The sequence below is a fragment of the Ranitomeya variabilis genome, chromosome 3 (assembly GCF_051348905.1).
Source record: "Ranitomeya variabilis isolate aRanVar5 chromosome 3, aRanVar5.hap1, whole genome shotgun sequence".
In the NCBI taxonomy this organism is placed as follows: domain Eukaryota; kingdom Metazoa; phylum Chordata; class Amphibia; order Anura; family Dendrobatidae; genus Ranitomeya; species Ranitomeya variabilis.
The window spans coordinates 750,158,747-750,183,278 of NC_135234.1; the positions used below are offsets into that span (position 1 = coordinate 750,158,747).

The 24,532-nt window shown below is 42.8% G+C and overlaps 1 protein-coding gene across 16 annotated transcripts in view; it reads left to right on the plus strand.

Annotated features, from left to right (window-relative positions):
- The window catches only part of GRM5 (glutamate metabotropic receptor 5), a 351,429-nt gene that overhangs the window by 125,363 nt on the left and 201,534 nt on the right, over nt 1–24,532 (plus strand). For all 16 annotated transcript variants that reach the window (XR_013224104.1, XR_013224105.1, XM_077298566.1 and 13 more), the window contains exon 3: nt 17,501–17,750. Coding sequence is in view for 14 of the 16 variants with exons in the window: in XM_077298566.1 (XP_077154681.1) it covers nt 17,501–17,750 (250 nt within the window). In the remaining 2 variants the exon portion in view is untranslated. The remainder of the gene's footprint in view (nt 1–17,500; nt 17,751–24,532) is intronic.

Here is a 24,532-nt window from a genome sequence, read left to right on the forward strand (position 1 = left end):
CTCTGAGTCAAGGAGAGATATCTAAGTCTGGATGAACACCAATGGTGCACCAATGTCTGCAAGAATCTTACACGTGGCCTACTTTGAAGTAGTAGACCATTGGGGTCGCAATGGATTTTAACCTGTAACTCATGTACTCCTGTGATCTGAACTTTGCGGTAGGGTTTCCCAGACCACAATCTTAAAGTTGTCTCTATTAGCAATAGATGAGAGTTAATGTAAGATGTGGAATCAAAACAAGATCGGAGATATGTAGTCAGACCAGCTTGGGTCACGGCAGGTAGAGCTTATTCAATGAGACATCTAAACATCTAAAGAGTAAAGTTTCTCCTTATGGAGAGTGCCAAGTTGGTGTAAGGAGACTTACAGGCCCAGGCAATGTTCCCATGAGAACTTAAATATGCAAACAGCCTCTTCAGAGAAGAAGGGGATGGGAATTCTTGTGCCACCTATTGAAAAGAGCAATCCAAAAAATTAAAGGGTCGATATTGACTTTTAGGATTGCTTACCCCCCGTAAGTGACACTAGCAGTGGATTAAATAGAGTCCGATGGACCCTGGGGTAAAATTTGGACATCAGCGCCCACCTATGTGTTGGTCAGACTTATGGGCCTTTGTTTCTTTCTAGATCCTATATAGACCTGCTTGTTCACCTAATGTCCTAATCCTGGCACTTTCCTGTAATAATGTCCTCCATCTTTGCCCCTTTCTGGCTTCTTTCTGTAATAATGCTCCTCATAGTGTAATAATGTCTATCATCCTGGGTCCCTTCCAGATATAATGTCCCCATCCTGTTATAATGTCTCTTGTCCTGGGCCTCTTCTTGTTATAATCCCCTCTGTCTTGGGCCTACTACTGTAATATTGTTCCCCATCCTGGCCCCTTCCTATAACTTCCTATAACAATGCCCCCATCCTGGTATAAGGTCTCCCATACTGGGTCCCTACCTTTTATAAAGGCCCCATCCTATAGCAATGTTCCCCATCCATTTTTATTATTATTCCTTATTCTAGTCCCCTTCCTCGTACAATGTGCCATATACTGGTCCTCTTCCTGGCATAATTTGCCCCATCCTAGTCCACTTCCTGGGATAATGTGGCCCATCCTGCGCCCCTTCCTGGTATAATGACCCTCATCCCGGAATAATCACCTCCTTCCTGGGCCCCTTTCTGGTATAATGACCTCTATCCTGGGGCCCATCCTGTGCCCCTTCCTGGTATAATGTCCATTTTGCTGCTGTTTTTCAACACATTAAAGAATATGTAAACAATTCTTCTTACTTCCTCCGCTCCCATGATGTGCAGCATCCTCTTCTGTAGCCTGCAGCTGACTTTGAGGTGCTAGTCATGGGCAGTGCATTATATAGGCTGTAGATGTGCCTGGTTTGGCTTCTTATTCTAAGTCATGTGGTGAGATCTTTCAAAGGGTTGATACTGACTTTTAGGTGACTGAGCCCTGGCCCATGTGGTCTCGGGCCAGCGGACGAGAGCACCCACTGACCTCCTATGTCTCCAAAGGTGGTAGTCGAGTTCCCTTTTCCTTTGTCTTTCTCCCTGATGAGGCCATTTGCCTACTCAGTGGGGTAGTGGAGCAGAAGGTCATGGTAGGCAGAGTTTACTCGGTATGGTAGAGTAGGCGGTGATCAGGGCAGGAAAAAAGCTAGGTTGGTAATGTAAAAGTCAGAAATACAGAATCTTAGTTCTCAGATAGGGAGAGGAGGAGGCTGCTGCAATACCCTGAGTCAGAAAACATTGGTTGAGGAGGAGAGGATCAAAATAATCGGGAAGAAGGTGGCAGCTGGCAGCCATGTCACCACAACTGAAAAACCAAGGTCGGTGGCTAATCGAGCTACAGAGCATGATGAAGGATTGGCAGCAGTGACCAAAGCGTATGGTAGAATTTACAGGGAAAAGCAAGGAGTTCATCCGTAAATCTTAGGTCCACCTCTGGCCCAAGATGGATTTTCTACCCTAAGCAAAAATTAATACTACTACCGTATCAAGCAGGTTAGAAACCGAGAAGACCAGGGCATGCTGTGATTTTTTTCCCAGTCGAATATTCGGTCCATGAAAAAAAAAAAATGGCCATGTGGACATCCCGGTTAAATAACATTGCTCTGAGTCCTGTCCTTTTTTTTCACTGACCGTCAATACCGTCATGTGAATGTAGTCATATGGATATTTCCAGGTTATCACATAGTCATTCTGTTTGCACAAGTTGTATATCAGCTTCATCAAACTGTGTGATACTTTTACTTTGTGCAAAACTTTTTTTATTTTCAGGAAGACTGGATAATGAAGTAGCAGAAGTAATTTATTCATTACTGTGACCTTCCAAAAATACAGCCCTGCAGTTTCTTTAGAAGCAAAATCGATTCTGTGTAGAGGGACAGCTTAAATTCACTTGTGGTGTATTATATTAATTATTTCCAAAGGTGACCTACAGTACATCTGGCAGCACAATATCATTGGTTGTGAAAATCCTCTGGCAAAGGTGTCGTAACAGGCTCTATAATTAAAGGAACACTGTGTGCAAAGCAAATAGTGTCAGGTCTGCAGGGGTGGAGCATGATACAGGAATTCTTTCTTTAACATTCTTTGACTTCCTTTGTCATGCTCCGCCCCTGCAGATCCTAAACTCAATTTTACCACAGTATATCTGTTGCATTTTACAGGTTGTCTAATTAGGGAGTGATGGTATATAGAGACTTCTGTATTGATGGTACTCTGTATGCACTTAAAGGAACACTGTGCGCAAAACAAATAGTGTCAGTTCTGCGGGGGTGGAGCATGATACAGGAATTCTCTCTAACATTCTTTGACTTTCTTTGTTATGCTCCGCCCCTGCAGATCCTACACTCAATTCTATCATAGCATATCTGTTGATAGTGCCTTAGGGTTGTCTAATTAGGGAGTGACGGTATATAGGGACTTTTGTATTGATGGTACTTTGTATGCAGAAGAGCGATAGTGACAGAACATTTGCTCAAAAATGTCAGTGACTCTCTCATAAAGAACCCAGGAGTGCTCTTCTGATCTGAGCATTACTGTGCATGTAGGAGTGGGGCAAGATAACTATGTGCCAAGTGATGGTTCAAATGACAGCTGTCAAATAAGAATGAGGTCCTTAAATAATGTATGGTAGAAATAGAAAGGTTGCACAATTATGAAGTAACTAGATGGTGGCCCGATTCTAACGCATCGGGTATTCTAGAATATGTATGTAGTTTATTTATGAAGATTTCAGAATAATGCAATGAATACATAGGATTCGGCCGGCAGCGACCAATTAGCGATGCGTGGTTTAAATCCCGCGCCAATTCGCGGCTGGACTGTGTCTGTCGCTGATTGTTCGCGGCCGGGCGCGACCAATCAGTGAAGCCAGGGCCTGCTCCAGGTTTTTGAGGGCCCCGGGCGAAAGAGTCTCACAGCCCACGTAGGATATGACACAGCCTACAAAGTATATAGCACAGCCACGTAGTATATAGCACAGCCCACGTAGTATATAGCAATGTGGGCACCATATCCCTGTTAAAAAAAAGAATTAAAATAAAAAATAGCTGTATACTCACCTTCTGGCGGCCCCTGGATCCAGCCTAGGCCTTTAGCGATGCTCCTCGCGATGCTCCATTCCCAGTAATGCCTTGTGGCAATAACCTGTGATCATGTAGCGGTCTCGCGAGACCGCTACTTCATCTGGGGTCATTGCCGCAATGCATTCTTGGGACCGGAGCGTCGCGAGAAGCGGGAAAGGCAGCCGCGGACGCCGGAAGGTGAGAATATAATGATTTTTTTAATTCTTATTTTTAACATTATATGTTTTTACTATTGATGCTGCATAGGCAGCATCAATAGTAAAACGTTAGTCACACTTAAAGGGTTAATGGCAGCATTAACGGACTGCGTTACACCGCGTTATGCCGTTTAATGGACTGCTAAAACGCTATGTGGGTGCTGACTGGAGGGGAGTATTTAGGGGGCACTGACTGGAGGGGAGTAGGGAGGGGCCAATTCGCGGCCAGACTGTGCCTTTCGCTGATTGGTCATGCCCAGCCGGCCGCGACCAATCAGCGTCGCTGGATTTCCGTTACAGACAGACAGACAAAGAGACGGAAGTGGACCTTAGACAATTTCATATATAGATGAGCATTTATCGGTTTGTTATCCATAATTGTGCAGTGTGAATACACAGTGACCTGCCAGCAGGCAGCATTATGAACACCTAATCACAGCACCACATACCCCAGCCCCGCCTTAGGGCACGAGAATTCCATTAACTCAATACTGAAAATAAAGATTAAAGAACAACAACAAGACAGATTTCATCAACCAAGGTATCATTGTAATCAGTATAATGGAGCCAACCTGACACTGTGTGTGGGTTACTGTGCACAATCCTGCTGACAGGTTCCCTTTAAGGCTCCCAATACACATTAGACTGATGTTGGCCATATCCGTTAATATTGAAGGGCTGAGTCAATTTTGACTTTATGTCATGTAAAAAAAAAATGCTATTAACTAACAGATATGGATTTAATCTCCAGGTTAATAGGCTTCTAAAGCTGCCCTGAACCCACAATGAGAGCCACCCTGCCAGGAGGAAATTATCTTCACTGTTCCTGGCAGCCTTGTGCTTCCAGGCATGGAGGTTCGGCTTCAGTCACTGCTCAGTGTAAATTGAGCGGCGGCTCTAATTGCGCACCGACACCGACTCATAGCTCTAAGGGTGAATCCAGATGGCCGTACAAATCGTAGCGAGATCAGAACACAGTACATAGACTGGCCAGCAGCTTTCTAGACCTGAGTGTGACAGCAGCTAAGAAATACATGAAGCTGTCATGCTCGGGTGGGGAGAGCCGCCAGCCAGTCCATGACCTGCATTCCAATCTTGGTCCCATTTAAACTGCTGTCTGACTCCACCCTAATCCTGAGCCGACTGTCATTCATTTCTTAGTTTTAGCCACCGCTCACTAGGCACTGAGAGGTGACTGAATCCACACCGACCACCAACTGCGCCCCTATGACTGAAAGCACGAGGCCGCCCTGCAGCGGGGCTCTCAGTGCGAGCACGAGGCAGCATCAGAAGGCTAGTAGCCTGCAGACTAACCCCATATCTGCAGGTTCAGAGCATTATTTTACATGACCCTTTCCCTTTCATAATTGAGCAGCATTTTTCAAATATCACTTTATGTGACAATTACTTTTTAATGCTTCAACTCAATCCCAGTGATAAATTTAGTTAGTGGTAAATTTAGGTTGATATTCTTGTATATATTTTACATTTTATTATGACAATATCTGACATTTGCTGGAAATTTTGCAAATTTCAATTCTAAAACACAAAATAGTTAATAAATAACAATTCCCATATGTCTACTTTATATCAGTATAATTTTTCAAACAATTTTTTATTTTATTAGGATGTTAGAAGAAAGTTTTACCTGGAATTTTTCTTTTTTTTTTTTCAAGGAAAATTACAAATCCTAATTTTTATGGATTATTCAGTTTTGAGAAGCCTATATAAAATAGAAACCCCCCAGAAGTAATGCGAAATTAAATCTGCATCCCTCAAATTATTACAAATTGCTCTCGGTAAATGGGTTAACCCCTCAGGTGCTACACGAATTAAGGCAAAGTGAAATGAAGAAAGATAAAACATATTTATTTTTCCAGTAAAATGTTTTCAATTTGTCATTTTCACAAGGGGTTGTAGGAGAAAATGCACCCCACAGTTTATTATGCAATCTCTTCTGAACATGATGATGCCCCAAGTTTAGGAAAAAAATAAATGTTTGTGCACCTGGCAAGGCTCAGAACGAAAATAGCACTATTTGACTTTTAAGAGTACAAATTTGACTGGAATAGCTTGTGGACACCTTTTCACATTAGGAGAGCCCCTGTGGTATCAAGACAGCAGAAATGCCCCACAAATTAGCCTACTTTGGAAACAAATGCCCTTAAGAAATTCATGCAAGGGTGTGTTGACCAATTACACCTACCAGGGCTACACAGAGTTTTTTTAATATTTGGACTTGAAAACGAAAAAAAAAACTTCTCCCAGTGAAATGTTGTTCGAACCCCAAATTTGTAATTTTCACAAGGGGTAATAGGATAAAAAGGACCTCATAATTTGTTGCACAATTCTTTCCACCGCTCTGATATTATTATTATTATTATTATTTATTATTATAGCACCATTTATTCCATGGCGCTTTACATGTGAGGAGGGGTATACATAATAAAAACAAGTACAATAATCTTAAACAATACAAGTCATAACTGGTACAGGAGGAGAGAGGACCCTGCCCGCGAAGGCTCACAATCTACAAGGGATGGGTGAGAATACAGTAGGCGAGGATAGAGCTGGTCGTGCAGCGGTTTGGTCGATCAGTGGTTACTGCAGGTTGTAGGCTTGTCGGAAGAGGTGAGTCTTCAGGTTCTTTTTGAAGATTTCGATGGTAGGCGAGAGTCTGATGTGTTGCGGTAGAGAGTTCCAGAGTAAGGGGATGCACGAGAGAAATATTGTATGCGATTGTGGGAAGAGGAGATAAGAGGGGAGTAGAGAAGGAGATCTTGTGAGGATCGGAGGTTGCGTGCAGGAAAGTACCGGGAGACGAGGTCACAGATGTATGGAGGAGACAGGTTGTGGATGGCTTTGTGTATCATGGTTAGGCTTTTGTACTGGAGTCTCTGGGTAACGGGGAGCTAGTAAAGGGGTTGACAGAGGAGAGAGGCTGGGGAATAGCAGGGGGACAGGTGGATTAGTTGGGCAGCAAAGTTTAGAATAGATTGGAGGGGTGCGAGAGTGTTAGAGGGGAGGCCACAGAGCAGGAGTTTACAGTAGTCGAGGCAGGAGATGATGAGGGCATGGACTAGGGTTTTTGCAGGTTCTTGGTTTAGGAATGTATGGATCCATGAATATTTTTGAGTTGAAGGCGGCAGGAAGTGGAAAGGGCTTGGATATGAATTTTGAAGTAGAGATCAGTGTCAAGAATTACTCCAAGACAGCGAGCTTGTGGGACTGGGGAGAGTGGGCAGCCGTTTACTGTAATGGATAGGTTCGTTGGGGGGGTCGCATGAGATGGGGGAAAGATGATGAATTCTGTTTTGTCCATGTTACGTTTTAGAAATCTAGCGGAGAAGAAGGATGAAATAGCGGACAGACATTGAGGGATTCTGGTTAGTAGGAAGGTGATATCTGGTCCAGAGATGTAGATCTGTGTGTCATCAGCATAGAGATGATACTGAAAGCTGTGAGATTCTATGAGCTGTCCCAGGCCAAAGGTGTAGATGGAGAAGAGCAGGGGGCCTAGAACTGAACCTTGCGGGACTCCGACAGATAGGGGGCGAGGTGAGGAGGTGGTGTGTGAGTGGGAGACGCTGAATGTCCGGTCAGTTAGGTATGACGAAATCCAGGATAGGGCCAAGTGTTGTGAACTCTGTTTTTGGGCTCCCTCTTGTGGTCACAACTGGTACTGTGTGAGTGCTGTCTTTGGGCTCCCTCTGGTGGTTCTTTGTGTCATTCTGCAGGTCTGAGGCTAATCAGCTGTCTCGTTATCTGTTAGCTGGTTTCCTATTTAGTTCACCTGGACTCTCAGTTGTTGCCTGCTGTCAATGTCTTCAGTGCTATTTTGGAACTCTCCTGCAGTCCTTTGTTATCAGTCTCTTCAAGAGAAGCTAAGTTTTGCTTGGTTCATTTTTTGACCATCAGTGGACATATGTTTCTTGGTTTATTTTTGTTTCTTGTCCAGCTTGCTAATATGTGATTTCCTTGCTTGCTGGTAGCTCTAGGGGGCTGAGTTTCTCCCCTCACACCGTTAGCTGGTGTGGGGGTTCTTGTATTCTCAGCGTGGATATTTTGCATAGGGTTTTTTACTGACCGCACAGTTCCCTATCTGTCTTCTGCTATCTAGTATTAGCGGGCCTCATTTGCTGAATCTGTTTTCATTTCTACGTTTGTGTTTTCCCCTTACCTCACCGTTATTATTTGTTGGGGGCTTCCTATATCTTTGGGGTGATTTCTCTTGAGGCAAGTGAGGTCTTACTTTCCTTCCAGGAGTAGATAGTTTCTCAGGCTGCGTCGAGACGTCCAGGTTTTTAGGCACGTTCACCGGCTACCTTTAGTGTGTTGGTTAGGATCAGGTTTGCGGTCAGTCCAGTTACCACCTCCCTAGAGCTCGTGTCTATGTTCATAAACTTAGCTAGTCCGTTTTGTGATCCTCAGCCACTAGGATCATAACAGCCAAGCCTGTGATGCCAAGGGATGAGAAGGTCTGCAGCAACAGGGAATGGTCCACTGTGTCAAAGGCAGAGGACAGGTCCAGCAGGAGGAGGATAGAGTAGTGTCACTTGCTCTTGGCGGTTAATAGGTCATTGGTGACCTTAGTTAAGGCAGTTTCAGTGGAGTGGTGTGACCGGAAGCCTGATTGTAAGTGGTCGAAGAGGGAGCAGGAAGATAGATGGGAGGACAGTTTAAGATGGACGTGTTGTTCCAGTAGTTTTGAGGGACAGGGGAAAATTGATATAGGGCGATAGCTAGATACAGAGGATGGGTCAAGAGAGGGCTTTTTGAGGATAGGTGTGATTGAGGTGTGTTTAAAGCTTGAGGGGAAAACACCAGTTGTTAGTGATAGGTTGAAGAGATGGGTTAGGGTTGAGATGAAGACTCTGGCGAGGTTTGGGATGAAGTGGGATGGGATCTGGTCAAGTGCACAGGTGGTGAGATGTGATCTTGAGAGTAGAGTGGAGAGTCGATCTTCTGTAATGGTGGAGAAGTTGGTTTTGGAGGTGGAGGGCTGGGTAGTTGGGAGGAAGGGATCTGGGGGTTGTCCACTAAAACTGTCTCTGATGTTCTCAATCTTCTGCTTGAAAAATGAGGCAAAGTCTTCAGCTGAGATGAGTGGGGAGGGAGGAGGTGCTGGGGGACGGAGGAGAGAATTGTCGGTGTTGAATAACTGTTTAGGATTGTGAGACAGGGAGGATATGAGAGATGAGAAGTAGGTTTGTTTTGCTGTTGCGAGTGAGGTCTTGAAAGTAGTGAGGGACTGTTTAAATGCGATGAAGTGCTCGTTGGAGTGGGATCTTTTCCATCTGCACTCCTGGAAGCTCGCCTCAGTTCTTTGGTCAGGCTGGTGTGCCAGGGCTGTCTGTTGATTTTGCATATCCCATGTGTATTGAAAAACTATTGGTTGGGTACTCAGCTTGGGCTTGGATAGAAAAAAGTGTTACGGTATTTGATTTTTGGAGTGGAAATTTGAACACCATTTTGCAATTATAGAGCTACTGAATTGCGAAAAAAGCAGAAACCCTCACAAGTGACCCCATTTAGGAAACTAAACCCTCACAAGGAATTTATCTAAGTGTTTAGTGAGTAATGTAAACCCACAAGCACATCACAGAATTTCATAAGTTTGGGCCATGAAGATTAAAAATCTAAGGGTATTCTGCGAAAAGTTTACCGTAACTTTACATTTCTAATTCACACAATGGGTAGTAAGAGAAAATGGACAGGACAATTTGTACTGAACGTGGTAATGTCCCATATGTTATTGTACACTACTGTTGGAGTGCATGGCCGGGATTGGAAGGGAAGGCTCGCTACTTGGCTTTTATCTCACCCATGACCCATTTACAAGGTCCATTCTCTAATTATCAGCTGCTACAATTATATTCTCTGCTGAAAATGGCAATAGATTCATCAGGCTCATAGTTATGAATATCCACACATTTCTAGTCATATTCCATGTATGGATGTCTATGTAAATTGCCTTGCCAAAGAATTATATGACGCACTCAAAAAAAAGGGAGTATTACTGGCGAGTTATCAATTACTCTTTATTAAATATATACCATAAAATCGCATATAAAGACAAACATGGAAAACAGGATGATAGAGAAGCAAAACAATCCTAACTGGCATGTAACAGTATCTAACAACAGTGTGTCCTACAATAGAAAAGCAGGAATCCCAAATCTATGAAGGGTAAAACACAGGTCAATGGAGTGTGATATAAAGATAATTGTCACAATGGACACAAAGTCAGCATTATTCAAAGTGCCTGTGTAGGATTTAAGTAGCTGAAAAAGTTATTATTGCACCCTTACCCATGATGGATCAGAAAGCGGCTACAGGGGGATATGACAGACCCCAACGCGCGTTTTGCGTCAGTATGTATCTGCTTCCTCGGGGGGAAATGATATCCTCTACTGTCCGGATTCGGATCACATTATGTTAGGGAATTGCTTATATTGCAATTTCTTAATGGCTGTTAGGGCTTCAGACCGGAGATTTCTTTTCATGCATGTATTTTCATTTATGAACATCTTTTATAACCGGAGCAAGGATAATTGTTTTTGCTTTTACAGTGTAATATAATTGAAACATAGGACATGAATAGGGGTGGATTGTTATATGTGTCCTGACAATCCTCCCCTGAGTACTCGCTCCCACTTGATAAATAACTCACATTATCCCTTTTGTGATAACACTCCTTGTAAAGTGTCTTGAAAACAGGCACAGCTGCTATAATGTACTTTCCACTTAATACATCACTTTCCAAGAAGTGTTATCAAAGGAAACTAGTACAATATGTGTGATATACGGCTCCTCAAACACAAGTAATGCATTTGGTCTCCGCTCCATACGGGGTGATGTATTTATTTGTTTGCAAGGTTTGGTACAGCAGAGAATTGGGATATTTCTTCTGTTCTCAGCTCGCAATGCTTTGTTATAAGGGAAAGATTTATGAAGACCCCGGCACAGAAGAAGCAGCAATTCTTCTAGTATTATTTATTTATTATACTTGCTTATATAGAGCCACATATGAGAAGAGGAGAGAGGGCACAAGGGAACGGTTTTAATTTCATAACTCCGTCTCTTTTCAAGACCATTTACAAAGTATCTATAAGAGAGTTGTCCAGGCTTTAGATAGTGATGAACTATCCTTAGTAGGCATCCACAGTAAGGAGAAGTTCAAGATGTAGATGCTACGCTATTGTCCCGGATCCTGCATTTGCTACTCATATCCCAGTCCACAGAACTCTGTTGTGCCTCACATCGGGCTTTGCAGATAGCTCAGCGTGATCCAATGTGATCATCTGCCTGGGTCTATATAAGGCCTACTATTAAGACTTCTAAGTGCTTCAGAATCCTGTCTTCCTGCAGGACCTTTGCCACCTGTTCCCGGTCTGCTGTCTAGCTGCGGTCTCCAGGACCTGTTATACCTGTCTGTGGTCTCCAGAATCTCTGCTGCCTGTTTCTGGTCTACTGTCCACCTGTGGTCTCCAGGACCTCTGCTATCTGTTCCCAGTGTCATGTCTGCCTGCAGTGTCCATGATCTCTTCTTCCTTTTCCCAGTGTCCTGTCCGCGTACGGTCTCCCAGACCTCTGCCTCCTGTTCCTGGTCTACTGTCCACTTGTGGTCTCCTAGACCTCTGCTATCTGTTCCAAGTCTCCTGTCCAACTGCGATCTCCAGACCTCTGCTACCTGTCCCTGGTCTCTTGTTTGACTGCAGTCTCCAGGACATCTGCCTCCGGCCTCCTACCCTTCCTTTCCGGTCTCCTACCCGACTTTGGCCTCAAATACCTTTGCCACCTGTTTCCCACGTGCCTCACCTGCTAGCTACACTGACGCCTGTGGCCCACCCGGACCTTGGGCTTTGAGACTCCACCTCACCAGATGAGCCTAACAGTAGACACTGCACAGATATGGAGACAAAGAGATGTGTACGCTGTGTAGTGGCCGTTCTCGAGTACAGCAGCTCAAATCACATTCATTTCAATAGGAGCTGAAGTGCCTTACCCGAGAATGGCCATTACACAATGTAAGGAGCTCTGCTTTCCCAGACCTGTATTCTGTATACTGACTGTAGCTCAAAAACCTTGTAATTGTTGATTAGTGACGTTCCACTTATTGGACACCAACTGAATTGATGTTAAGAACTTAAGGGTAGGTCATCAGTAGTGGTGAGCGAGTGTGCTCGCCGCTGCTTGTTCCTCAATCAAGCATCAGGATGCTTCAGCGCGCTCGTTAATTTATCGAGGATCGCAGGTGCTCGTGCGCCATGCTCGAGTCCCCAGACCGCATGTTTCACCAGTGTTAGACAGCCAATAAGCATGCGAGGATTGCCTGCCATACACGGGAATGCCAAAACCATGTTGCCTACTGGAATTATTGTGATTGGCCAGCTACTTCACGTCATTGAGTCCTATAGAAGACCTGGTGGCACAATGCTCGACACATTCTCCTCTGGAAGCAGCTCAGGGAGAGTTGATCTAGGAGGGAGAGCTTAGATTAATGTCTCCCCCTAAATAATATAAAGTTGCACTCTTTGGTGCCTTTCATGTGGTACTAAAGGGAGTGTTTAACCTTTTTAAACCTGTTAAATAAATAATTTAAAAAAAAAAATGACATGGGGTCCCCTCTATTTTTGATAACCAGCCACAGTGAAGCAGACAGCTGTGGGCTGATATTATCAGGCTGGGAAGGTCCATGCATATTGGCCCCTTTGCAACCTAAAAATACCAGCCATCAGCCACCGCAGAATTGGCGCCTCCATTAGATACACCAATTCTGAAGATTTGCCAAGCTCTTCCCGATTGCCCCGGGGCGTAAGCAATCGGGGTAATATTTTTTTCAGGTTCATGTCAGCTGGCATCAAACCCAATCAGACATTTCCATTAGTAACCTGGTAATCAAAAAATACAGATTTTTTTTTTCTTTGTGCATGGATTATTTTTGGATTACTGATTTAGTAATTGGGTGTTTGATAGACACCTCTTCATTACTAACCCCTGAGTTTGATGCCAGTGGACATTACACAGGTAACATCAACCCCCAAATATATTATTCCAATTGCAACTGCACCAGGAAAATAGGGAAGAACTGGGCAGAGTGCCAGAACTGGCACATCTAACGTGATGCACCAATTCTGTGGCTGCTGCTGGCTCATATTTTTTGACTGGGAAAGGGCCAATAACCAGGGACTTTCCCAGCCTGATAACATCAGCCCACAGCTATCTGCTTTACCTTGGCTGGTTATCAAAAATCACATCCTTTTTTACATTATTTACTTATTTAGTTCCCCGCAGTGACCTGGGAGTCAGAGATGCTTCCAGGCGTCTTCCCCATACTGTTCCCATTCTATTTGAGCATTGTTTCCATCCATTTCAGTGATTTTCCATCCCTCCTCCTGCCTTCCTGTTAGGGTTTTACGGAAAAATACTAGAGTTTCCCATTGACATCCATTGTACTCCAGTCAAACCCATCCGAGCATCTGAAAAGCTTGATTTGAGCACCAAGCACTTGAGCATTTTAGTGCTCGCTTATCACTAGTATTTAAGCTTAAAACAACCTATTTAAAGGAAATATAATCTGAGAGCAGCAAAATGACAGAGACCCAGATTCTAGCAAAGTGTCAAATACTGGGTTGCTTGGTGTAGATGTTTTAAAATCATGGTTTCATTAGCAGGAGATTATCCCAAGTGGACTAGTTATCCCGCTGCTATGTAGTCCTCCATATTCATTAGCTCTGTATAACCCTGCCCCCACCACCGATGGGAAGCTTTCTGCCTATGCACAGTGTACACAGAAAGCTGTCAATCAGTGGTGTGGGCGGGGGTTACACATCTCAGCCTTCCGAGAACTGGTAGAGCAACATTTACAATTCTGCTTTTTGTCAATAGAACCAGTCTACCAGCTTATTGTCAGACACTCCCAAACAGCTTGTCAAAGCTTCTATAGGACAGGTAGACTGTAAATATTTTATACATTACATTTCTGAATAAAAACAATTCCCAGGATGCAAATCACCAAAATTAGCTCTGTACAAACAAAATTCATAAATGCTGGGAGATTTCAGCTCCGAAGCCATCATTATTATAAATAAAGCTCCGAACCTTACTACAATCTGTAATACGAGAAGTGATGTTTTCAGAAAGTGACTTAACTTTTTATGTACGTTAATTGTATATTTAAACTTAAAGGGAACCTGTCACCCCCAAAATCGAAGGTGAGCTAAGCCCACCAGCATCAGGGGCTTATCTACAGCATTCTGTAATGCTGTAGATAAGCCCCCGATGTATCCTAAAAGATGAGAAAAAGAGGTTAGATTATACTCACCCAGGGGCGGTCCTGGTACGATGGGCGTCGCGGTCCGGGGCCTCCCATCTTCTTACGATGACGTCTTCTTCTTGTCTTCTTTCTGCGGCTCCGGCACAGGCATACTTTGTCTACCCTGTTGAGGGCAGAGCAAAGTACTGCAGTGCTCAGGTGCCAGGAAAGGTCAGAGAGGTCCGGTGCCTGTGCACTGCAGTACTTTGCTCTGTCCTCAACAGGACAGACAAAGTATGCCTGTGCCAGAGCCGCAGCGTGAAGACAAGAAAAGGACGTCATCATAAGAAGATGGGAGGCCCCGGACCGGACCGCGACACCCATCGTACCGGGACCGCCCCTGGGTGAGTATAATATAACCTCTTTTTCTCATCTTTTAGGATACATCGGGGGCTTATCTACAACATTACAGAATGCTGTAGATAAGCCCCTGATGGGTGGGCTTAGCTCACCATCGATTTTGGGGGTGACAGGTTCCCTTTAAGAAGGGGACAACTTTTTTATTGCTTTGCATAAAACCCGTGAAGAAGCTGCTGCTTCTCCAGCAGTGTAATAAAGATTAATGTGATTCCAACACTGCAGAAAAGCCGGAATTAGAAGTTTTTGATATCATCACAATTCTTACACTGCTCGGCGTTGAGCAGGATGGAGACGTCTCCAGAGGGCAGGCAGGTTGCTATCACTAAACAGTAATTTATCTCGGCACACTCCAATATATAAAGCTGTAAGAATGCTGTTTTGTTTTGGCTCCAGGCGAGTGTCATTTAGCAGAAGTGTGCAACCTGATTGTCGTCCTATGGGGTATGTGCAAAGTGCGGTATTTTTACAGTTGTTTATTTTCTTGTTTGCAATGTCTGGTAATGTTTCAGCATTTCTATGAGAAGTTCTGTGACTCAGTTCGCTCTATGTGATGGTGGATAAACAGTATGCATCCATTGTTCTGGAGAGAAACGCTTGGTAATGCAGATAACAGTTCACAAGTCAAAGAGATTTTTTTTTATTCAGAAACAGCGCCACCCCTGTGCATAGGCTATGGCTGGTATTACAACTAAGCCAATTTACTTAAAAAGGACCTGTCACTTGTCTATATATGTATTTTTTTTTTACCTGGTGTAAATGCCGCCATTCTCCTGAATCCGACGCTGTTTTTCTTCTGTTCCTGCACCTCTCCTTTCCTGAGATACGGCCTCCTCTTTCCCTGTGTATAAATCTGTTCTTGTTAGCCAAGTAGGAAGGATTCTCATGAATATTCCCACAGAAAAAAGGACCACACCCACTTGTAAATAAGACTAAACTTTCATGCAAAGAAGCAGGGTCATACCTCAGGAACGGAGAGGAGCAGGAACAAAAGAAAAGCAATAACAGATTCAGGAGAACTGCGGCATTTACACCAAGCAGAAAACAGTCTTTTGACAGGTCCTCTTTTTTTGTATATTTCATGAGCTCTTGTCACTTTGTGCTCCATGATGGATATATGTCATGCTGATCACAGCTGTAACCGCCAGTATTAATGTTCTCATCAATCCCATCAGCTTAACCCTATTTATTCCTCTATCTATCAACTGTGGTATCAGCACATGAGTATGACAGAGGGCGCAGGTTACCTCTGTCAGTTCATCAGCACAGTACAATTGGGAGGTGCTGATAGGTATCTATGGCCACAAGAGGCCTGACAATGGCCTCTGAATCTGCTATATTCTACATCTGTATACTGCAGCAAAAATCAGGATCACATTGATAGGATAAGTTAATGCATACTGTATTGCACTACATAAGTAGTGCAGTGTATTGCCTAAGAGATCAAAGGATCTCATATTCAAGTCCCCTTGAGAGACTAATATTGTAAAAAAAAGGAAAAAAAAATTAAGTGTTAAAAAGGAACCTGACACCAGGTCAAAAGCCATACAATTCAATATATATGGGCCTCTTATTCAGGCTTAAGGAGGTGTGGCTTCAGGGATATAATGCAGAGGAGCCTAAAGACACTCCCTAGAGGATCCTGTGAGCCACTCCCCTTTGGTAAAGACGATAGAAAATAGCACTCTGCATAATGAGGTCTGTATGTCTGGAACCATATGGAAAATTTTCAAAAAACTAAAAAAAAATTGCGTATCAGGTGAGCAGCAAGACTAAAATAAGGGGATGAGCTAAAAGTCTGTGTAATTGGATTTCCATGTGTATACTGGATTAAAAGAATTTCATGCCATATGTGAGCACGTATCACTGTTTTCTCCATAAGCGTCACTGCAACACAGAGTGCCAACCTACCACCTAAATTAAGGGCAAAAACTGGCTACTTTTAACCTAGTCACATGTCCTCTTTAAAGAAAAAAGTAAAAACACTCTCCCCAAAATCCCAGTTTTACCATGACACTTAAAAACAAAAAAGCTGGATAAAATTAAACGTTCTTAAAAGAGACATGCTTAGCATTACGGTGTCCATGAAACTTCAATATCATTATTTATCCCATACAATAAACGCTACAAAAAAAAATAGAGAATTAACCAATGCCAGAATTGCTGTTTTTGTTAATTCCACCTCACATAAAATGAAATCAAAAGTGATCAAAAACATACAGAAGTGTTCAAAGTTCTGTCAACAAAAAAAAGAATGAAAAACTTGTGCCAGGGCAAATGTTATGATGCAAAATATATATATACGGTATATATTTTAATTTTCTTGTGCAAAAGTAGTAAAACAAAAAAATATATACAAATTGGGTATCATTGTGATCATATCATCGCTGCCAGGTATTTTGAGAATCATTCGTAAATTGATTCTCCTGTTATGTTCAATGGGATGGTAAATATGCAAGTTGGTGGATCGGGGGAAAATATTGCTTAATAAAATCTTTAATAAAAAATGACCCGTTGTATAAGTCTGTCTTTTATGTTACACATTTTTTTACCAATATATATATATATTTTTTTTTTTTTATTTATATGTCATTACTATTGACTCATTAGTAATATTAACCCATTATCTACCAATGTCCTTTTTTTGGGACGCCTAATCTTTAGCTTCTAGCAACTAAGATTTTATAATTTTTATAATTAGGTCAAATTTTTTGTGTTGTGTTTGTAAAATGAATGTTTTCAAAATAGGAAATCATGTCATTGTCATTTTTAATTGAATATTGGGTCGCCCTTTTCTGAAAAATCCGTACTTGTAAAAATTTTAATTTGGCAACTAACGGGTTAAAAGTTTCCTGAAATATTGCACTTCCTGATCTGTGGAGTTCACTTCTTCGCCGTCATCTCATTATCATCACAGGCAGTTAAAAAAAAAAAAATAGAAAAAAGAAACCGGTCTGTATTCAATACTCTATTGATATTTTAAAATAAATTTTGGGATAGATATCCGATAATGACCTTTTTCTCATTTGTCTAGGTAACTATGGAGAAAGAGGCATGGAAGCTTTTAAGGACATGTCCGCCAAGGATGGGGTCTGCATCGCTCACTCATACAAGATTTACAGTAACGCTGGAGAACAGAACTTTGATAAATTATTGAAAAAACTGCGGAGTCATCTTCCCAAGGCCAGAGTCGTGGTCTGCTTTTGCGAAGGAATGACCGTCAGAGGACTTTTAATGGCTATGAGGCGTCAGGGCATAATCGGGGAGTTCCTTCTTCTAGGCAGGTAGGTTACGGTTCTAACAATTGGGTTTCTGGATCTCATATTGTTTCAGAACTTCATGTGTTATCAATATTTGTATTCTGATGTAGAATGTATTAAGCCATCTCATCATGTTTATAGGTGAGAAGGGGGCCCCATAACAAAGATCAAAATGGGTCCCCCATTATTTTATTGACCCTTCATTCAGTTCCTTACCCCTATGTTTGCAACCATGCTGTTCCTCTGGGGAGGGGAATACTACATGAGCTTTTTTCTCTCAGTGGATGGGCCTCAATCACCTCTTTCTATGGGCCCCATAGTAGCAGCATGGATTCTATAGTATATATTACCTGTATATTGGAGAGAGGAGGCCCCACAGAAGAAATCAGGGTGTTACGATGTTGGGTTTGCGACCTAGAACAGAATGGCTTGGTGTTCACTTCCTCCTCCATATTCTTTCCTTGAATTTTCAGCAATTCCCTCACTCCAGAAAGTATCAAACTGCCTAAATATAGGTGTCAGGTGCTGTTCATGGTGAGAAAGGAGGTCCCACAACAAAAGCCAAATTGGGTTTCTTATTATTTCATGATCTTTCAGTCTCTTCCTTACCCCTTGTTTGCTTCTACACAGTTCCTCCTGGGAGGGGAATCCTGCTTGAGCAAAGCAACTCACACAGGGTCCCCTCTCTTTGGGCCCGGTAGTAGTCTCATGGTGTGTCATGTACTACCTGTACTGTGGAAGAGGGGGCTCCACAGCAAATATTAAAATGAGACCCAAATTATTGTGTCAATTTTGCCATCCTGGAAAATATTGCCAGTTTTATTTCCACTTTCCACCTCCTTTGCATTTCAGTTATTTGCTCACCTTACGTTCGCTACTAAGCAGTACAGGAGGTTTTCAACTATTGAAAGAATTACAACCGTGTGAAAATTCCTGCTGATTTTTCCCACAAAGAAATCCTGAGGCCATGCAACCAAGTATAAATCACATAAATCACATTTACACAGGTGTGGTCATACTATTTAGGGCACCCAAGCTGGGCAGAAACTGGCACTCACTGAAACGTTCCAGTGCCATTGATATAATTAATTGATCAGCCTGAACTAGCTAGGTTCCTAGAACTGAATTTTCACAGGCAATGTTAGCTTGTGCAATTATTTTTATTGGTTCAATGGATTTTAAAAAAAAATGAACAAAATAATATAGACTGAAAGTGAATGTACCGTTTCTTGTATACGGCTCCTGTGCACTAAAGATTAGCTGACTTTTTAAAATTTGGACCCCGCTGACCATAAGAGCTTACACTCTACAGGAGAGAGAGGACCCCACTGACCATAGAGCTTACACTCTACAGGAAAGAGAGAGAGGACCCCACTGACTATAAGAGCTTACAGTCTACAGGAGAGAGGACCCTACTGACCATAAGAGCTTACACTCTACAGGAGAGAGGGCTCTGCTGACCATAAGAGCTTACACTCTACAGGAGAGATAGGACCCCACTGAGTATAAGAGCTTACACTCTACAGGAGAGAGAGGACCCTGCTGACCATAAGAGTGTAATAATTATAGGGGGTAACTCAGGAGACTCTTTGCGTGGAACAAGACAACTACAGGACACAGTTTTATAAGTGGTAAAGTCTATATTATCACACGGTGATTCAAACAGGTGCAGAGAGAAACTCAAGTCCACAACACTTGGTGCAAATAATAAACGCAACTTAGCAGTCTATAGGAAACTTCAGAGGAAAATGCAATCAAGCAGAAAGTCTATGAAGCACAGTTATTCTTGAGGATACTTGACACGAATAAATCCTTGTCTTAGTCCAAACACAGATAGATAAGCTTATAACGCAGTTCAAATCATATCTTAGCTCAACCAGGGAGGCCTGGTTAACCCTCCGTCAGGGGCAATATGTTTCATAACGAGTTTAGGGGCATTGCGCCTGTCCGGCACAGGCTAGAAAATTGGCTATATTTCCCTTTTTTAAAAACGTCAATGCTCTAAAAGTGATCAGTTACCTTAATAGGAATGTAATAAATGAGAATACACATAATCAGGTGGAAAAAAATGTTTAATAACCAGAAAAGTAATATGTTTCTATGTCTTGAGCATCCTCCTCACTCTCTCCATCTTGACCTGTATCAGACACATCTGGACATTCTTCCACATCATCTTCTGAATCAATGTCACTTTCTTCCCCTAAATCTTCTAGCTGTAAGGGGTCTGTCTCATCAGCAAGCAGTATATTTTGCACTTGCTCAACATGAAGGGCATTGGACAAGTCAAATATTCTCCTCACCATTTCAGAAGAAAAGCTGAAGCAAGAGAGAGAATATGTGTTAGGGCGCAATGTGCCTGAGAAGCACACTCTTATTTCTAACAAAACCTTCTATGACAAATCCACGAATTTAGCACTAGCTATTCATAAAACAAGCTAAAAAAACAATTGGGATGAATAAAAACAGCAAATTCTAACCGTCAAAGGTGTGACGCATTCAGGGGCAATGAGCCGGAGAAGCCAAAACACTGATATCTGATCTCCTGCAGCTCTGCAGCACAAGAGGCTTCTCAGATTTCACACAGCCTTTAAAGTTAGGAAGGTACTGGGAGGATGGTGTTTCCCAGACAAACCACTGAAAATAGAGAAATGAAACTAAGTGAGCTGCGCCTGTCAGATCAGTTGCCCCTGACGGAGGGTTAATGGTCTCAGGTTCTTGCAGAGCAGAAACAGCTTACATGTCCAGCAAATGAGATGGAAGTAAACACGAGCAGCAGATGAAGGAGGATTACTGGAACTGTTGTATGCAGCAGGAACTCAGAGCAGAGTAGCAGGATCACCACACAGGTTCACAGGAGCAGGTATACAGCCAGGGAGTCACCAGAGGTCAGGAGCTGGATGCAAGGCAGAATACTCTAGCACAGACTGAAGACTGGGGTGGAGTTTTATAGCAGGAAGACACAGTGCGCATGAGACCAAAGACGCCATCTTGGAAAAGGGCAGTAATGCACAAAAGGTAAAAAATGTTCAGAGTCCTGACAAAGAGCTTATACTCTACAGGAGAGAGAGAGGACCCCACTGACCATAAGAGCTTACACTCTACAGGAGAGAGAGGACCTTGCTGACCATAAGAGCTTACACTCTACAGGAGAGAGAGAGGACCCCACTGACCATAAGAGCTTACACTCTACAGGAGAAAGAGGACCCTGCTGACCATAAGAGCTTACACTGTACAGGAGAGAGAGAGAGAGGACCCCGTGGACCATAGGAGCCTTCACTCTACAGGAGAGAGAGGACCCCGCTGACCATAAGAACTTACACTCTACAGAAGAGACAGAGGACCCCACTGACCATTAGAGCTTACACTCTACAGGAGAGAGAGGACCCCACTGACCATAAGAGCTTACACTCTACAGGAGAGAGAGAGGACCCCGCTGACCATAAGAACTTACACTTTATAGGAGAGAGAGGACCCCGCTGACCATAAGAGCTTACACTTTATAGGAGAGAGAGGACCCCACTGACCATAAGAGCTTACACCCTACAGGAGATAGAGATTTACCCAGTGACTCTGTATATGGAAAATGACTATATCGTGCAAACTGTGCTCCGGTGGGAACCGCTAATCTCTGATGTCCATGGTCCTGACCACCACTGTAGGATGATAATCCGCTAGATGTCATAGCAGCAGGGCATTATGGGAAGGCCTGCGTGGCAACACAAAATGACAAGAGTGCACACGCTAATGCTTCAGCACTATGGGAAATGGTGTCGGGCAATTTTTTTTTTTGCAAGCTGCAATCCAATCTTCCACGGATCAATCCGCTCATAGTTTTATTTAAAGGCCTTATATGATGGAGTCATAAAGGAGGCAGAGTAATGTAGATCAATCTACTCCGGGTCTACTTGCAGGCTGTAATTATAAATTACTGATGCAGAAAACGATGACATGCCTAATCAAGATCATCTGGAAAGTTGTTACATTTTATTATTTCATTTAGATGCATTAATGCAATTAAGAAATGATTGCAGAAATATACACATCTTTAAGCCTAGGATAACTATCACATGCAATACCATGCCAAGCCACATGGTGTGCTGTTTCACAGGAGCAAGATTAAACACTGAAAACAAGGAGTAAATGTCCAAAATATTTAGGATTATGAAACTTTCAATAGGCATGTGTGTACATATGTACATATATATATATATATATATATATATATATATATATATATATAAGTAAATTAGTTACGAAGTCTTTTAAAGCAGAGGACAGGTAGAAAAGAGCATGTACATCTCTGACTGGGGGAATATGCAGTACAATTTATAAAAAGTGCATAGTGCTTATGTAAACTTCATAGTCAAGTATCTTAGGGAATGTAGGGAGAGCAAGGTATCAATACATAGTATAGGAATAATTCATTTAACAGATGTGCTATAGACTAAATTTACAGTGACACCATCCCAACTTACACAAAGAGACTCATATTCAGTCATATGTGATGACACACAAACAGCCCCAACGCGCGTTTTGCGGTGGCTCACTCAGGGAGACCAGGAACAGCAAAGAAAGCATGAAAGAGAAGGAGGAATGCGCAGGTAGTACTGCACAACCACTTAGTAAATGTATTACTAAGCTATCAGCTGCTGTTTCTATGTCTTGCTATGTAATGCATGGAAGTCAGTCAAATTTCATTTCATTTTCCTATGTGCGATGACAAACATAGAGAAAAATTCTGGTTAAACTTCAGCACAAAAAATGAATGTGATTGACTAGGAAATGTTATATATCAGACACACTCTTCACACTCCATTGGCTGAATGTCTCAGTGTTTTATTAGTTTTGCTTGCTGCCTAATTAGATGGTAAGCTCTGTGTAACTGGTGTGTCTTCCATTGACAAGGCGGTGGCTATATGTCTGTCCTAAGCATCATTAATAACTGTGCTTTGCATTAGTAATTGAGGATAATTTGTACTTATTTTTGCATTTTTGACATCCTCATTTGTAAAATCTCAGATAGGAAAATAATGGTGAAATATAAAAGAAAGAGCTAAATGTGCATAACGCTCCAGCATGGCTAAAATGGCTGTCGCTTAACGGGGTCTAGTCTACCTAAATTATCACACTATTATAAGATGGGGAACTCGCCATTGGTGACTTGTGCCCCCTGGTTCTTGCCTAACTGCAAGACCTCCTCTATGAAGAAATCAGATTTATTTCTTTTGCTCACTTATATAGAGCCATTAATTTATGCGGCGGTTTACATTATAGAGACAATATCAGAGTAACACATAGTTCAACAAATACCAAGAAGAGTGAGTGCCCTCCTGGTCGCAAGCTTACATTCTATTTGGAAATAGGGGAGACACAAAAGGTAAATGGTACAACGTGCTTGTATTGTACGGCCCAGCCGTCAGTATAATGGATAGGCTATTCGCGTAACGCTGCATGAACCGGTCATCAGCCAGTGTGTGTACAAGTACAGACAAGTACAGACACAGAGGGCTGTTATGTGCATGGAGGGTGTGTGAACAAGGCACCAGAGTCTGATAAAAATATTAGAAGAGCAAAACGGGGATAGTTACATTAGTGATTGGCCAGTCTAAAGAAGTGCATTTTTAAGTCACGCTTAAAACTGTGGGTATTGGGAATTAATCATATTGCCCTCGGTAGTGCATTCCAGAGGATTGGCGCAGCACATGAGAAGTTTTGGAGACGGGATTGGGAGGTTAGGAATATTGAGCATGTTAGTCTTAGGTCATTAGCGGAACAGAAGGCATTGGTAGGGTGGTAGGCAGAGATGAGGGCGAAGCTGAAGGGTGGTGCACGACTGTGGAGCACTATGTGGTTGAGAGTGATGTGTATGTAGAACTCTGTAGCGGATGGGTAACCAGTGCAATGACTGGCACAGGGTGGAGGCATCGGTGTAGTGGTTGGAAAGGAATATGATCCTGTCTGCAGCATTCAGGACGGATTGGAGAGGGGAGAGTTTAGCAAGAGGGAGATCGATTAGTAGAGAGATGCCATAGTCCAGACAAGAATGACTAAGAGCGACAGTAAGGCTGTGTGCCCACGTTACGTTTTTTATGTGTTTCCGCCGCGTTTTTGCTGCAGCGGAAATGCTTAAAAACACTTTCAAAAACGCATTCCCATGCAATCCTATGCAATCCTATGGGATTCCGCAGTCGCTGTGCCCATGCTGCGGATTTTCCCGCTGCGGAATCGCATAGCGGTAAAATCGACAGCATGTTCATTATTTCTGCAGAATCGCGTATTCCACCGCCATAGGATTGCATTGAAATGCTCACTTTACGCATGTGGCTATGCCCACCATGCGTAAAGTGAGCGCTTCATGTGCGGATGGTACCCAGGGTCTGGAGTAGAGGAGACTCCTGGGTACCATATTCCTGTAAAAAAAAATTAAAATAATAAATAGGGATATACTTACCTTCCGATGGCCCCTGGAGTCCTCCCGGCTCTCAGCGGTGCACGCGGCGGCTTCCGTTCCCAGGGATGCATTGCGCGAATCACCTGAGATGACATCGCGGTCACGTGACCGTGACGTCACAAAGATCCTTCGCTCTAAGCATCCCTGGAAACGGAGCATACCGGAGCACCGCTGAGGAGATCGGGGGCCGTCAGAAGGTGAGAATAACTATGATTTTTATTTTTTTTTATTTTTAAAACTTTATCTTTTACTATTGGTGCTCAATAGTAAAAAGTTGGTCAAGCACTATGCTTGTGTGACCAGCCAGTCAATCACTTTTCCAAGCGATGCTTCAAATTGCTTGGAAAAGCGCAAG